The following is a 15,883-nucleotide window of genomic DNA, read 5'->3' on the forward strand; positions in this document are numbered from 1 at the left end:
ACATCAAACTGAAGACACACACAGTACGTCCTTGAGCAAACACAACTGTGCTCCACTCTACTGTATGTGTCGGTGCCTGAAGGTCTTAAGCTTCTGGCTCTGACAAAATCCACACAGCTCTGATTTTATAAATCCTGCAGCGTCGCACTGTGAAGGTGTGAGTGTAACCTTTAGAGGTCAACATGCCTGTGATGTCGATGTGTGTTATACAGACTCAATTAGCCAAGCGGGACCAATATAGAAACACAGGTCAGCTGAAATAGCTTCAGACAAAGATACAAGCAGCTATTTCCCTCCTTTATTCTTCACAAGACAGGGAAATGAATGAAATGTCCTCTCCCTGTTCTATGTGGCTGGTTGATGACCATAGCTGCTCCTCCGTCTGCCTCTCAGCTTGGAGCTAAAGTCCAATAACACAGCTGCCAGATCACTGAGCTGCTCACCCTGTATGATGATGAGGCAGCGAGTGGACAAGAGGACGAGGCTTAGCTCTTACCAGGAAAGAGCCAATAGATGTGTGAGGGATGCTGGGAGATGATGTCATAAATACAAATGCATCTAATCCTACAGCAACGTTGCGGTCGGGTCCATTTTTTGCTGTTGTGGATGTAGAGGGTAACAACAGTAACAGCTCTACTAGCTCTACTAGCTCAACCAACAAAGCCTTTGATTCTGAGTCAGTCTCATTAAAAAAAACAGAATCGTTGTTTAAGAGCTCTAAATCTGTCTCACCTGTCCAAGTGCTTTTGCATGTGAAGAGACAAAGCTGAGATTAGTTCTCTGTTCTATTATAAGCTGCATTCTGAGAGATTTGCATGTTGAGAGATGGAAGAAAGTGGCACAACTGTCAGTGAGAGACGTGGCAGCATTATGACATTATGACACATCCTGTTACCTTTGGTTTCTCTTTGAATCAGAGGATCGTTATGAATCTGCACACACACACACGCACACACACACGCACGCACGCACGCACACACACACACACACACACACACACACAAACACACACACACACACACACACACACACAGCTTGATGAAAAGTGTGAAGGAGGAGATGAGGGAAGAGGGGGAACAGGGTCAGTATGGTGATTTATCAGGTTGTCACATAAAGTGTTCAGAGGACAGTAAGACATTAAGGACATAAAGGAAATGAAGGTTTGAGAGAGGGTGGACGGGGACAAGGACAAGGACGTGAAGTCACAGGAAGGTCACAGATGTACAGTCAGGATCAGAGTGCAGCTGATTACGAGTTTGACACGTCTGCCAAGGTCACGGAACAATTCTGTGTGCTGCTGTAACTCTCACTGCCGTCTGCAGGGATGGTGGAAGCCCCAGATGTTTACAGGTGAGGATTCATACATATTAAGATAAAATTAGGATTATGACTGATGGAAAACCTCCAACAAGCATGAATAAAGTTTAATAAAGTTTCAAAATTAATAAAAGCAGACTTCATGATTACTAGCAACCCATTTAAACAGCATTTGTATGGGAATGATTCTGTCCTGAAGTAATAATGGACATTAGGTTCCTTTGTTTATAGTGAGTAGCAACACACACACACACACACGCGCACACGCACACGCACAAATGCAAAATTGAACCTCCTAACCTCATCACATGACCACTAACCTTGAGTCTGACTTCCGTAGTAGAAATGTGTCATGACAAACACGCACAGACACAATGTCTCTTATCCAGAGCAAACTTCCTTATCTACTCAGCACGTACAGTACATTTACCTCATCAAGCAGCAGACACACAAACAAAAGGCACATAGTCACATAGTCTCTCTCTCTCTCTCTCTCTCTCTCTCTGTCACAACAGGTACAGAGATTGATTTTTACAGGAAGGTGATAAAGGAGCTTAGAGTGATCGGGTTTTAACTGTGTGTGTGTGTGTGTGTGTGTGTGTGTGTGTGTGTGTGTGTGTGTGTGTGTGTGCGCGTGCGTGCGTGCGTGTGTGCGTGCGTGCGTGTGTGTGTGTGTGTGTGTGTACGTGTGTGTGTGTGTGTGTGTGTGTGTGTGTGTGTGTGTGTGTGTGTGTGTGTGTGTGTGTGTGTGTGTGTGTGTGTGCGCGCGCGTGTGTGTGTGTGTGTGTGTGTGTGTGCTGTCATCACTACATGGGACACATTCCTGCTCTCTGACCACAGACCTCCATGACCTAATAAGGTCATGAATCTGGACACATTCTGATAATCTGCATAGCAACAACCAGACTTGAATAGAAGAGCAGCATCTTTGGATTTCTGTTGGGTAAATGATTAGGAATGACTTAAGGAATGTTCCAGAAAAGTCACATTGAGGATCATAAAGACTTGTAAAATAAACCTTTGGATGAAAACATTTATTATTCTGTTATCTCTGGGTTAAAAGCTTTGGATAATGTTTTACTGATGAAGATGAAGCAGATAAACACTGAGGCCGAGTATGCGTGTCAGGGGAAAGTGTTTACTGCAGGACCTGGGTGTGTACAGGGTGTGTTCAAGGGCAGACTGACATAAACTTCATCCTGATTCTTCATTGGTTGATTCTGCCTTGTTTGGATGAAAGAGTGGATGAAGTGTGTGTCTATATGTGGAATGATGAGCCGTGCAGTCCAAAGGGCTTTAACATATATCACATGTGGTCGCTCTGTTATAACTAACTGAAGCAGTCGTGTTCCTGCTCTGACACCTCAGTAGTGAGACCTGCTCACTTACCCACAAACAAAGACTGAAACAGAGCGTTCTCACACCGCGCACACACCTTTCTATAAACACACCCTATTCTCTCTACACTGACTGCCATGAAACCTTAGCTTAGCCTCAGTCGGTCAGTGGTGATGTGAGAACAGACAGAGGATGGAACATAGCAGCTGAATCTTTTCTTCTCTTACCGTTGTCCCCTCCTGACTGTCTCACTACTTTCCGGTGTACACACTCTCTCCTGTGCTCCCACTAACCTTCCCTCCAGCTCACGGCCCTGTGGCGTCTCCATGCTCCAAGGCTCCATATGCCAGCAGGTCTTCTAATGGAACGGCTCCACCAAAGTCCATCCAGCATCCTGACACGCCGCTCTCTCACTTTCTTTCTTTCTTTCTCTGACTGAACTGCTGCTACTTCAGGTAAGTTCCTATGTTTCACAGAATGGCGTTCAACAATCGCCCCAAAGAAGTGGCCTGATCTTGTTCCACTTCAGGGGAGCTGAACTGAACTGATCTGCTCTGCTGTGGAGCTGCACCGCATTCTAAACAAACTTCTGTTTCTTCCTCTCTGTGGTGGCTGAGGTCTTTGCAACATGTCAAGCTATCAACTGCATTGCAGCTGCTGGAGCTATGTGACTCTGATGTGGTGTGAGACACCCAGTAGACCATCATCAGTGTAGTAAAAACACCTTAGAATGAGCAATGGAACCTGAAACTGAGGTGATGCCGTTCTACTGTGTGTGTGTGTGTGTGTGTGTGTGTGTGTGTGTGTGTGTGTGTGTGTGTGTGTGTGTGTGCGTGTGTGTGCATGTGTGTGTCCTTGAACTCAGTCGGAATAAGGCGACTTGTGACTGTTAACTGACACTTAACTCCCACACATACCAGCACCGTGTGATACAACACTCCTCTGACTTCATTCACTGGAATCATAACTCAGCCTAACTGGATGATATACAGCGGCGACTGAGCCTTAATGCTGAAGTGCTACAGAGCCTTTATCAACATATTAAAGTATAAAAAGAAAAGTGAATTCATCTGGACGGATCAAGGCTGTTACCATCCTCTTATCAGCCTCGGGAAGAATTTAAAAAATGTGATTAAGTGGAAAAAATGTGGCAACCAAAGTTATGCAGCGTTAGATTTCACGCTGGAACAAATAAATCCTTTACGAATTATGATGAAACAATACAAAACCACCTGGTGTCATCTAAAGGATTGAGAAGTTAAATCTGTGTGTCCTCCTGCAGAGCTGAACGGAGAGAGGCTGTAGTTTTCCATCTGTGTGAGCCGCCTGCTGTCAGCTGTCAGCACAGCGTTCCACCCAAGATTTACAGCAGCGGACTGGAGGGTCACAAAACCTAACACCCCCCCGACATGAGCCAGATCTGTGACCGCATCCAGCTACTACACTACGGCCTGTGAGGCTGCTGTGTGTGGCTGCTGTGTGCGGCTCCTGCTTTATGTGTGGTTCTTGTGTGCGGCTCTTGTGTGTGTGGTTCCTGTGTTTGTGGTCCCCGTGTGTGTGGTTCTTGTTTGGCTTCTATGTGTCTCTTTCTTGTGTGTGTGCTTCCTGTGTGCGGCTTGTGAGTGCGGCTTGTGTGTGTAATTCCTGTGTGTGTGGTTCCTGTGTGTGGTTTGTGTGTGTGGTTCCTGTGTGTGTGACCAGGTGCTCTGCTCCAGGCGAAGGTGTAAGGTGTCTCTGTCTTCTTGCTCTGTTTCCTTTTCAGCATATTACTGTATCATGGATCGGGGTTATTCCCCTTTGTCTCATTGGATAAAGTTGAGATATTAGATGAAGTTATCAGTCACAGTTAATAGAATTCATTTTGTAAACTGAGCACAAAGCACCTCAAGTAGGAAACTTATCCAAACCACAGCTTTAACGATAGCTTGAGGGAACAATCAGAGTCAGGCCGTCTGAAATGCTTTGATTCATTACAAGAGGCGTTCAGGCTCCAGGTCAGGTCCACTGATACGTTCACCCCCAAGAACGACAACCTGCTTAACCTCCACATCCATGCACAGCTGGGATGAATAAAAGTCCATGACTATTTATTTAGCTCTCTTCGTGTTGACGTTCAGGTCACTCAGTGTTTGTCCCTCCTCCCTGTAGCTTCACTACAGTAGCTAGCTACTCCCCAAAATGTTTACAGCTCAACTCCAAAAATGTTAGCAAATGTGGTCCAAGACACAAAGAAATCACAAAATCCCATACAATCCAACCTCCACCACGAGTGCTGTCAGCTGGAGCAAGCTAGTCGTTGGCTTTAGCGATGCTATAACTCGACCACAGGACCTGTAGTCCAGTCTGCAATGTTCACAAGAAGATGGACAGCTAAGAGGAAGAAGGGAGGGGGGAAGAAAGAGAGGAAAAGACACACACACACTCCCATGTTGTCTCACACTGTGACCAGTAGAGATCAGTTACACTGGCCAGAGTGTGTGTGTGTGTGTCTGTGTGTGTGTGTGTTTAGTTTAACACACAGGCAGAACTTTGACCTGCTGTCTTAGAAATATGAACAATAAGTCAGGATGTTTTTTTTTAGCATTACTTCAAAGGAAAAATAAGATTTACAATGTCTATATTTATTTGCTAACTTGAGACACAAGTTTCTCCTGATATCAAATGTAGGTATAAAGTAAATTATGACTTGTTTAGACTTGACTTGTCTGTCCTGACTGTGTCTGGACTTAACTGTCTTCTTCATCTTTGTCTATTGTTGGCCCAGCGCCCCTGTGGGGGAATCGATACAGGAAGAGATTAAATTCCTAACTGGATGTGGGAACTCTGTGCAGCTCCAACACTAATATTTTCAGTGCGTTTGTTTCCCTGCCAGTTCCCCCAGAGTCACCACAGCAGGTGTCCAGTGACCTGATACCTCAACAAACCTGTAGACTACCAAGATTACACACATTGGGAACTATGGAAACATGTATGCATGATGGTTGCCACATGTTTTCTGTCCCTTGTGCTGATGTAGGCTCTAGTCTAGTGTCATAAAGACCAAGTTCCGAACGTTTCTCTGCAAGACAATAAAAAGTCTTTGAGCGAGTTTAACACATTGTGACTGTCTGAAGTGACTGACAGTCTAACTGAGTTAATGATTCAACGAAATGCAAGCATGGAGTGGAAGTTCTACCAAGGAGACTGATAGGTCACATCACTCATTGACCTGCTCCTCCAATCACAGTCCTCTCTCTGTATCAAACTCACACTAATGTGTCAGACACATCAATACATTAGAGAAGCTTTCAGTAACTTTCCAAGCTATCCTCCCGTATTGGCTCTGACTCATTTACGTCAGAAGGGGGCGTGTTGCTGCTTTGAAATGGTCGATGAGGAAATGAGGAAGTCCGAACTTGTGCTGAGAACAATAGAGACATTGAGTGATCAGAGTAGTTCAGCTCTCTGCACCATAGGGTCGGTAACACACACATTATCCTGAGGCAGTTTAGACAGCCCTCCAATAACACACCGTTCTTTAACACTATCAACTCAGCCCTGGTGCATGCTGGGAAACCTGGCACACTCCACTATCAAAATCTTTGATTTTTCAATTCTTACACTTTTCATTTATATCCACAAAGTTAAAAGAGCTCAGCCGCTGCTTTAGAGACGAGCCTGCAGCCTTTTCTCCCTTCACTCCCTGCACACCCAGCTGCTCTCCTCTCAACCTCCCAGTGTGTAATAAGAAGATAAAGAAACAAAGAGAAGCTAAACATTCAACAAGAAAACTTCACCGTCATTGTTTGTACAAATGTTTCTTACCAACTTTTATATGAAGTGAAATGAAACTAACCATCACGATTTCTTCACTTCTGTTTTGTGTTGCAATGTGTAACACACACACACACACACGCACATCACCACTTCCACGTGACTCAGATCTGAACAAAGTCGCAGTCGGTGCAGATCTGCTTGTTTATTGTCTTTCCCCTCATGTTTGCTTCTGTTTCAGTGAGCCGACTGATGAAGCTAATGTGAGACGTGCTGCTGTCAGTCATGTTTCTTCTTCTTCTTCCCACTCAGTCACACATTGTCAACATTAATGATTGATACTTCCTTTCTGGCTGGTGCCAAATTCATAATAACTTGAATTCAAAAAGTCAGAAAACTGCAGTTTACACTCGAGCGACTCTAAAGTTAGCTTCTGTAACCGAGCGACGAGTAATGGCGGCTCAGCGTCTTAGCATGAACTGAAGCTTCCTACACAACTTAACAAAGGAAAAACACTCGATCAAGCAACTATAAAATAACTTGTGCAATAACAGCACATTGTTAGCTGTGGATTAAGTGAACACTTGACTCGCTTGTTAGCTTGCTGCTCAACACCTGGAGTCTTCCCCAGTGATCCAGTGCCACCTACTGACAGGATGATGTACTACACTACTACACTGAGCAACTATCAATTAGAAAAGTTGACATTTTTATTTGTATATATTTGCCTACTACACTAACAAAAGCATCCACTCAGCACAATAGTGGGTTGTATTTGAAAGGAAAAATAGAAAAAATACGGGTTCTCAATTTTAGAATGTGTGTCCGTTACTCGTGTTTGTTCCTATACAATCATATCGTTTTTGAATCAAAACATCGGAATCGAATCATTCCCAAAGATTCAAGCCCGACTCTACAGCCAGTCGATTGGATTAGCCAAGTATCACCACATCAGACCAGGAGGAGCACGAGCAGGAGGTGCAGACCCAGAATCCGATGGAGGGATTATGGATCCCGTGTGGCCTCAGTGTGAGAGGGGAACCTGGGCTTCTGGGCTCAGTGTGAAGCTCTGTGACCTGAGATAGAACATGGACAGATGCTTCAATGTGTCAGAATGTGTTTAATAGCAGGTGTGAATCTCCAAGTAACCAAATGTGTGATTCGTTTGCTACTGTAGGTTGGAACATCTGAGAACAAACTGTGAAAACCTCCTCAGTGCGGTTTGGGTCAGAATGATACAATGATGCTTTCCTGTGCCAATTTGAACCTCACTCTTCAATGGTGCCACTTTTTTACATTTTTTTATACAAACCAGTCCCCTGAAGCAATGAAACAATAGTATCAGGCAGCTGATACATGTGGGAAAGACAGAATGAGGACAAATGCTGCAGGGTTTTGACTCAAAGATCTACTCAACTGCGCTTTGCATCTTTTCAAAACGCTGCGGGTGGGGATTCAGTAAGTGGTGACGCTCTATCATCGTCAGTCCTGTGTGGAATTAGTGTGAGACCTGCTGTCCATTGGCTTTAGCACGTTTCATGTTGATCAGCCTTAGTTCAGCCCTTACTGGCTGCATCTCAACCACAACCACAACTTCTACACGTATATATCAGAATATATCCTATTTATAATAGCGAGTTTAAAGGGTTGAGCCGTCTTTGCTCTGTGCTTTCAAGTTGAACAGCTCAGTGAAATAGAGGCCCCGTCTGCAAAACGGCAGTAATCTTGTCACCGAGGTGTTGAGTTACCTGGTGTCCTTTAGCAGAAGTGGACCAGCTGGGCCCAGACAGATGGAGGAGCGTGCTGAGGAATGGGATCCGCCGCCGCCAGACTTTAACTACATGAATAAGAGAGGAGAGGAGCAGTTTCACTTTACCATCAGTCACTAAAGTGTAAAATTATACCCGCAGGTCTGAACTAATGGCATCTGAAGTGAAAGTACGTGTCGAGTAAACACACATAACTCCGCGATTCAATGGCACCGAATACTCAACGCTGGGAATTCACCCGTTTCCTTGGAGCGGTGATATCAGAAACCTAATTAAGCGGCATGATGAAGGAGTGCATCTGCTCTCCTGGAGGTTACTATGATGCTATAGACCTCAGAGTGGAAGAAAGGCTTCACCTGAACGAGATACTGAAGCTCAATTAGACTGAAACAACGAAGGACATCACAAGATAAAGACGCTAAATGCTTTGAAATGAAGCGTAGAAACGTTTAATCAAGAAAACTTTCCCTCTCAAGTTCACCTTATGTTCCTCCTTTGTTTATGTATAAATACCTGTGCTGTCAAATTGACCAGCTTATCCTAGACACCGATCCGATCAGCTTAAGCCACAGCCTCTTCTAACCAATCACCCTCCTGCCGTCTGCTCCGTCTCCTGCTGTCACTCAGGTGAAACTCTCTGGGACCTGAGGTGACCTCCACCTCCGCTGCTCCAGCATTCACCACAGCACAAACGCAAAGAGACATCCAATTAAGAAAACTGACAGATCAAGTCTTCAGGCGTCTTGATTCAAGGAACCGCTCCTCCATCCGCCCTTCAGCTTAGCCACCATCAGTGTTTAGACTTCCTGATTGGACTGGAGTCGTTCCTCAGCAAACAAAATTAAACTTTAAATGCTGTATAACTTATCTAATGTTAGACATTTATCTTCTAGTGGCATCGTGATGTTGATTTGAATGTATTAAAAGCAAAAATGACTGATTGTTTTGAGCGATTTCATGCCTCCTGTGTGCCAGTTTGAAGATTACACACATTTCAACTCTCACAGCTGTATGACATCATTTTAAAAAGGATTTTGTTGAACTACTTTACTGATCAATAGCTGTGATGATTATAACTGCAGGTAACAGACAGTGTGAGAGACCTGAGTGCAGAGATAACGACATGGTTGAGTGGGAGAGAAATACTTACTGTGTGTTTAACCCCTGACCTCCAGCGGCCCTGCGTTCCTCTGCTCTCCGCCTGCTGGGACGCAGATATGAACTGATACTCAACTATTGGTTTAAATATGAGAGGAGACAGTTTGAGGAGGTTAGATCCACAACAGGATCAGCAGGGGTGTGTGTGTGTGTGTGTGTGTGTGTGTGTGTGTGTGTGTGTGTGTGTGTGCGTGCGTGTGTGTGTGTGTGTGTGTGTGGTGGCAGGACATCGACATTGTCCAGGCGCCTCTTTTACTGGAGAATTTCCTGGAATTTCGTATTTCAAAAGCATTTAGGAAACCTGCAGCATTTTATTAATGTAGACGTGTGTGTTAGTGTGTGTGGGTGGGAGGGAGGGAGGGAGGGAGGGAGGGAGGGAGAGGGAGAGAGAGAAAGTAGCTTCACAGTAACTTGAGTTTGTGTGTTGATCCTTAAAGAAGCACTGAAACTGAACATGGTGGATGAAACTGCTGGTGAAAAACCAGAAAGAGGGATGATGACAAGCACTGAAACACACAGGTCTGCGTGTGTGTGGGTGTGTGGGTGTGGTTGCACAACCCTAATTCCGGAGTGTATGACAAATCATCAAGCTTTACTAAAAAGCCAAAACAGTTGTGTAAAGGTGTTATGGGGCCCCACACACACACACACACACACACACACACACACACACACACACACACACACACACACACACACAGCAGAGGGGACAGTTGTACCAAACGGATGTTTCCACTCTCAAAAACATGTTTTTGATTTTTTAACAATGACATAACTCCCATGCACCCATGCCAGATAATCACCACACACACACCACTCAGTGTGTGATTTATCCTGTGTATTGTATCGCCCCAGCAGACAATGAGTTTGGTGCCGAGCCGCCAGCGGGACACTAACCCCTCCGGACGTGTACCTTACGGTTTGTTTCTGTGCTGAAAACATGCAGGAAGCTGAGCATGAGGACTAATCTGAGCCCAGTAATCAGGCCTCATGCTGCGGCTGCTGCTGCTGCTGCTCTGAGGGCCGCTGGGACAGAAAGACCAGGGACTTCAGATCTGCTTACTTGATTGGACAACACAAACACGTAAATGCAGAGACGACTTTATTCCTTCTGCTGATGTTTCAGCCCTTAATGATGAATCTCTTTGACCTTGCATCTGAATCGGTCTCAGTTCTCTCCTCCCAAACTCAGAGCAGCCTTTCTGTTATTAGGCAGATGTAAATGTAATCAACTCTGTCCTCAGTCACTGATGAGTACAGCTGCTGAATGACATCAACATCTGGCTGACTGAGCTTCATATTTCCTCAATTATCAGTCCTGCATCTGACAGCAGAAACACTGAGGAGGTCAGAGGGAAACAAGGGCACCGTGTCCTCTGAATCCTGCTGACAGCGGCAGAAGTCACAGGAACTCAAACTCATTAGACTCTGCAGAAGCACGAAAACAAGACAGCTCATAAACACAGAGGGGCAGCGGCTAAAGAGGTTACATAAGGAGGCAAGGAGGCATCATAAGACCGGCAGGAAAACACCGAGAGGAAATGTGATCAACAAATGCTTTCAGAGGAGAGAGGGAGGGAGAGAGAGGCGGAGAGAGGGAGAGGGAGAGGGAGAGAGAGAGAGAGTAGCTTCACAGTAACTTGAGTTTGTGTCCTGATCCTTAAAGAAGCACTGAAACTGAACATGGTGGATGAAACTGCTGATGAAACTGAAGAGAAAAACAAGAAAGAGGGACGATAACAAGCACGGAAACACACAGGTCTACGTGGGTGTGTGTGTGTGTGTGTGTGTGTGTGTGTGTGTGTGTCAGTGTTGTGCAAGTAGAGTGAGAATATTCACAACTGTCTCATTGTTTTCAGCCTCAACAGCCTCCCATATGTATCAACTACTTCGGCAACTGCTCATAACAATGGCACACACAGGTACACACACACACACGTACACATAGATACTATGTTTGTTACATTGGTCACTGTTACAGTAAATCCAAGAATAAACAGTGGAAGGCAGGTGACACTTTTAGCATCTTCATGAGAGGCTCATCACGTGTGCCTGTGTGTGTGTGTGTGTGTGTGTGTGTGTGTGTGTGTGTGTGTGTGTCCCTCCCCTATCACTTCCATCAGGCCACACTGCCCCAATGTAATAAGACGCCTCACTATTTATACTCTGGGAATTTTGCCCTGGAAATAATTACAACTAAACTGTGACTGTGACTGCTGTGTGAATACAGATCAGCAAACAAATGGCAGCAGGATGACAGCAGACATGAGGGTTACAGTGTGATTTGATTGTGATTTGATTTATCACCATTAAAGAAGACTAGAGGAGCTGCAGAGTCGGACACAGGAGAGGAGGGTTCAACCAGCCATGTGATACCGAGAGCAACCAGGAGCAGGAGGAAGAGATTACATTACGATCATTTGGCAGACGCTTTTATCCGAAGCGACGTACATTACATTACCACCCTTCGCAGAGGGGGGAGCAATTGAGGGTTCGGTGCCTTGCTCAGGGGCACCTCGGCAGGGGCTCGAACCGGCGACCGTCCGGTTCCCAAGCAGAAGCTCTACCCACTGAGCTACTGCCTCCCAAGACCCGATAAGGAGTTATTTTGGGCAAAGGGGCACAAAGATCAGTCACGTGTTCCAACCCACCTGTGTTTTAAATAGAGTCTCACTGTGTACATCAGCTCTGTCACCTCTTGGCAATCAAGCGACCCTTGTTTATGTATAAATAGTCGGGTGTTATGCGAAGGTTGCGTGACGTGACGGTTTGCACTCTCTGAACTTTGAGTGAACTAGAATCATGCAGTCATCCGTCTCAAGTCTAAGTCTCAAGTCAGTCAAACAGGTCTTTTATCAATGTGAGCCAAGCAAGTCTCAACTCCCAAATATGTGCAGCTGGAGTGACATCCAGTCCCACCGCGGCCTCATCACAGCTTAGAACGTCTCTGTCACAACTGCAGCTACATGTGAAGTATGAGCTCACCGACCCTCACAGCTGGATGAGCTGATCGTTAAGTTTGTGCTGTGGCTTTCAGGGACAAACCCGTTCAGTCACCGCTCCGTCTCCTTCTAGTCTCCACAGTCTCACAGGTACACCGTGTTCTTGCTTAAGAGTTGCGGTTGTGCCCTCCTTACGCTTCCTCCCTTTGACAAAGCTGATGGAGTTGTTTAATGATGGTGAGGTGAAACAGTTCAACCAACCACTGGAAGAATCGACTAAATGCTGAAGTGCTTGTTCTCCCGATAACAAACATCCTTGTATATCTAATAATACTGTTTATACTGCAGATACACCTTATGAGACGCACCTGAACACGCCATTCAAATCCAGTAGAACAGGCCGAACCTCAGTGAAGCCGATAGCGCTCACGCTTTTTTGACATTGTCTCACACAACTGTTGATTCTAGTGGAAGGTGTTTCCTCCTGTTTGATCTGGTTAAATACATGATTACATTTTGACTTTAATTATTCAAAGATAATGCAATTATACCAGATATATGATTCACGACTGGGGGGTAACTTTTAATTCATTAGTCGATTCATTTCTTGACACTAAACGCGTGTGAATCATCAGATCAGATCGCACATCGGACCAACTAAATATTCAAGCTCAACAGGTGGCCAACAGCGCCCTCTGCTGGTAGACAACAGATTTACACTCCATTTACTGGCGAGATTAAAACACGTTGATGACAATACTCACAGATTTCTGGGATTAGAAGTTTAGAATTTAGGATGATCCGCTTCTCTCTCACATTGACCTGTTTTTTTTTATCAAATCACAATTATGCAGCACAATTATCACAAAACCCCAAACAATAAACAAGAATGTGCTTTTCTTCTTTTTTTATTCAAGATAATCACCAAATGAATATAAACGGTAAGATGCCTCACACATCTGTGCATGATTAACTCTCACATCCAAACTATAAAAACAAATTAAATAGTCCATAAGACACTTAAAAATGCAAATATTGACAAAGCATGAGTGTGAGACTTCTGCAAAGGACAAAAGTAAAAGTTTTGTTTCATAACATGACAATGGAGACTCACACCTGGACCACTCAGGTACAGACGACTAAAGAGACTGAGAGGCAACGACTGTGGGGGTTCATCGGCTACCGCGACATTGAGGGGAAAATGAAGTGCAATACCATGAGAAATAACTGAAACAGCGCTCTGAAATTAACCTGAATAAATGAAACTATTTGCCCAAATAAAGGAGTGACACCGATGCAAAGGCCCTCTTGGTTCCAATCTAAATAACACTTTGATAATGTCTTTTTGTTTTCCTCAAATCATATTTTGTATCGCTGCAAACACTCTGACATTTGATCTGAGAAGCTGAACGGGGAGGAGATGGTGTGGAGCTCACAGTTTGAGAGTCTGGACAGTATTAAACCCGGGAGCAGCCCACAGTTCCTGACAGCTCATGACAGATCGTGACAGCTCATGACAGCCACTTCCTCCACCTCAGATTAACATACTTCCTGTCTGTCATGAACATCCCTTCACTCTAGCCCACCCTGAGGGGCGGAGCCACGAGGACAACGCCGTCTCCTCGGACAAACAGCATGGGGATGTTCCTCTTTGTCGACTGCAGGAGGGAAAGCACAACATTTAGCTTTCAGAGAATTTCTGATACAAGTCAACGTGACAGGAATTTATTGATGGCAGGAAACACAAACAGGAAATGAGGCAGGTAATGAAGCTAGGCCGTACCTTATACAGTTCTTCATACGTCTCCTCATCAATCTCCACTGTGGTCACCGTCTCCTCTACGTCCCCGAGGATCATGTTCAGGTGCTGATCATACGCCTGAGGGCAACAAACACAGAAGTCAGAAAGTGAATAACTATTTTCAAAAGTCAAACACTGCAGACTCTTAGAGGGCCGGAACATTTCACTCTAATTTCCCCCCCAGATTCTGATTCCCTTCCTCTGCTGTAAGAGTTTAGGATCAAACATGTCTTACATGCAGGCGGCCGCGAAGTTCACGGTCGTTCCTCATCTTGACGTAGATCCTCTCATCCAGACTGAGCCTGATCAGATCCAGGGGCTCCTCCACCGTGTTGGTGGTCGGTTGCTGCAAAACATATTAAGTTAAACAGATGAAGGAGCTGAACGAGCACCAACTAAATATGAATCTGCTTACAAGGGAAAGAAACAGTGGAACAAACACAAAATTTATAGAAAGTCTTGAAAACTATTTTGACACTTTTCTGTTTTCTTCCACGTGAATAAATCAAAGCTTTGTTTGTTTTTAATCAAACTTCTGCCAACATATACAACATGTCATGTGAGTTTACTTCTTACACACCTAGTTAGACACACACAAACACCAAGCACGACACCCTGTCACTCAAAACCTTTGTCAGATTCAGTTTCTGAGGTTTTAATTCCCGCATAACAAAAGAATCAGATGCAGCTGAAGCTGAACATCACAACACACTGAGGGACAACGCTCTGAATAAAAAGTCCTGCACTCTATGACGACATTTAAACTCAAGACTAAAAAGCGACTTCAAACGTCACTGAAGTGCAGATAAACAGGACGTGAACGCAGCTTAGTTCAGGTTATAATAAGCCTGAAAGTGAGCTGAGCCTGAGTAGGTCCTTGTCCTACGAACGTTCAGACTGGGTCAAACACATTTCAGGGTCTAACTTGTTCTGTTCGTGTTCTGACAAAATACCAAAAACCTCCATAGACTGAATTCTGGTGGAAAACAACACAAACACTCCGGATGCTAACATGCCGGCTAGCACAGTTAGCACGTCTCGCGGGCCTTTCAGCGGCGTTAGAGCCGCAGAAACACGCGTTAGTTACATTACATGTGCTATTAGCGTGTGTTGTCATTGGTTACGTTACATATGCAGTACGTGTGTGTCGCACTGAGTCTGGAACGCTTTGGTCGCGCTGAGATAAACGAGAGCAGCAGAATTGAGCGCCAATGGACAAACCTGTTCAACTTCGTCCGCCATGTTGCTTGTGCGTCTGAGAGGCGGCGCGTGCACTCTGACCGGGAGATGGGTTGCCAGGTTTGAGAAAACAAGCTTAAGCATGCCGTGGTTCACGGCAAGTGGACTCATTCTGTTTGCTCATACGTGAATGTATAACAAGCCAAATTTTATGTCATAATAAACGTATATATAAAAAATTATTTTCCGGTCTATTCTTGGCCACATTCAAACGTTGGAATCGTTTGTACAATTGGGTTGTTTCACGTATAAACTCTGTTATTTGGATACTTTAAAAGACACTGGCCAAAACTCAAAAGTAGGCTATTACTACTGCTTATTATAATAATTATAATAATCATAATAATTATTAGAATAATAAGGTCAATATGACAAAGCTAATTTAGTATGAAACCGCCTTGTTTTCGAATGCAATATGCAGACCTGGCAACCCGTGAGGTCACCCAGCTGTACCATTCTCCTCTACTGCGTTTCCAGAATTTTCCATCTCCGCCGCTCGGAGGCATCTTCATCTTCATCTTCATTTCTGCTCCTGTAAGTTACAAAGTTACTTCAAACTTCGTCTG

At 44.7% G+C, this 15,883-nt stretch overlaps 1 protein-coding gene across 1 annotated transcript; it reads right to left on the reverse strand.

Annotated features, from left to right (window-relative positions):
- Positions 1-13,169: 13,169 nt before the first annotated feature.
- lsm3 (LSM3 homolog, U6 small nuclear RNA and mRNA degradation associated) lies at positions 13,170-15,387 on the reverse strand. The gene is made up of 4 exons (XM_076171024.1): positions 15,300-15,387; positions 14,314-14,424; positions 14,061-14,156; positions 13,170-13,935 (listed from the first exon to the last, which is right to left on the reverse strand). The coding sequence occupies exons 1-4, from the start codon at positions 15,318-15,320 to the stop codon at positions 13,855-13,857; spliced, it is 309 nt and encodes a 102-aa protein (XP_076027139.1). The 5' UTR covers positions 15,321-15,387; the 3' UTR covers positions 13,170-13,854.
- Between the last annotated feature and the right edge of the window lie 496 nt (positions 15,388-15,883).

This window comes from Genypterus blacodes, unplaced genomic scaffold, assembly GCF_046128005.1.
Source record: "Genypterus blacodes isolate CSIRO-AG114 ecotype Tasmania unplaced genomic scaffold, CSIRO-AGI_Gbla_v1 ptg000239l_1, whole genome shotgun sequence".
In the NCBI taxonomy this organism is placed as follows: Eukaryota; Metazoa; Chordata; class Actinopteri; order Ophidiiformes; family Ophidiidae; genus Genypterus; species Genypterus blacodes.

Bases quoted from the DNA above. Each gene is read 5' to 3' on its own strand.
- lsm3 (XM_076171024.1), bottom strand. From the start codon at position 15,320: ATGGCGGACGAAGTTGAACAG. The intron at 14,425-15,299 runs GTTTGTCCATTG...TATGTTTTGCAG, and splicing joins TGGCGGACGAAGTTGAACAG to CAACCGACCACCAACACGGT. The intron at 13,936-14,060 runs GTACGGCCTAGC...TCCCTCCTGCAG, and splicing joins CGTATGAAGAACTGTATAAG to TCGACAAAGAGGAACATCCC.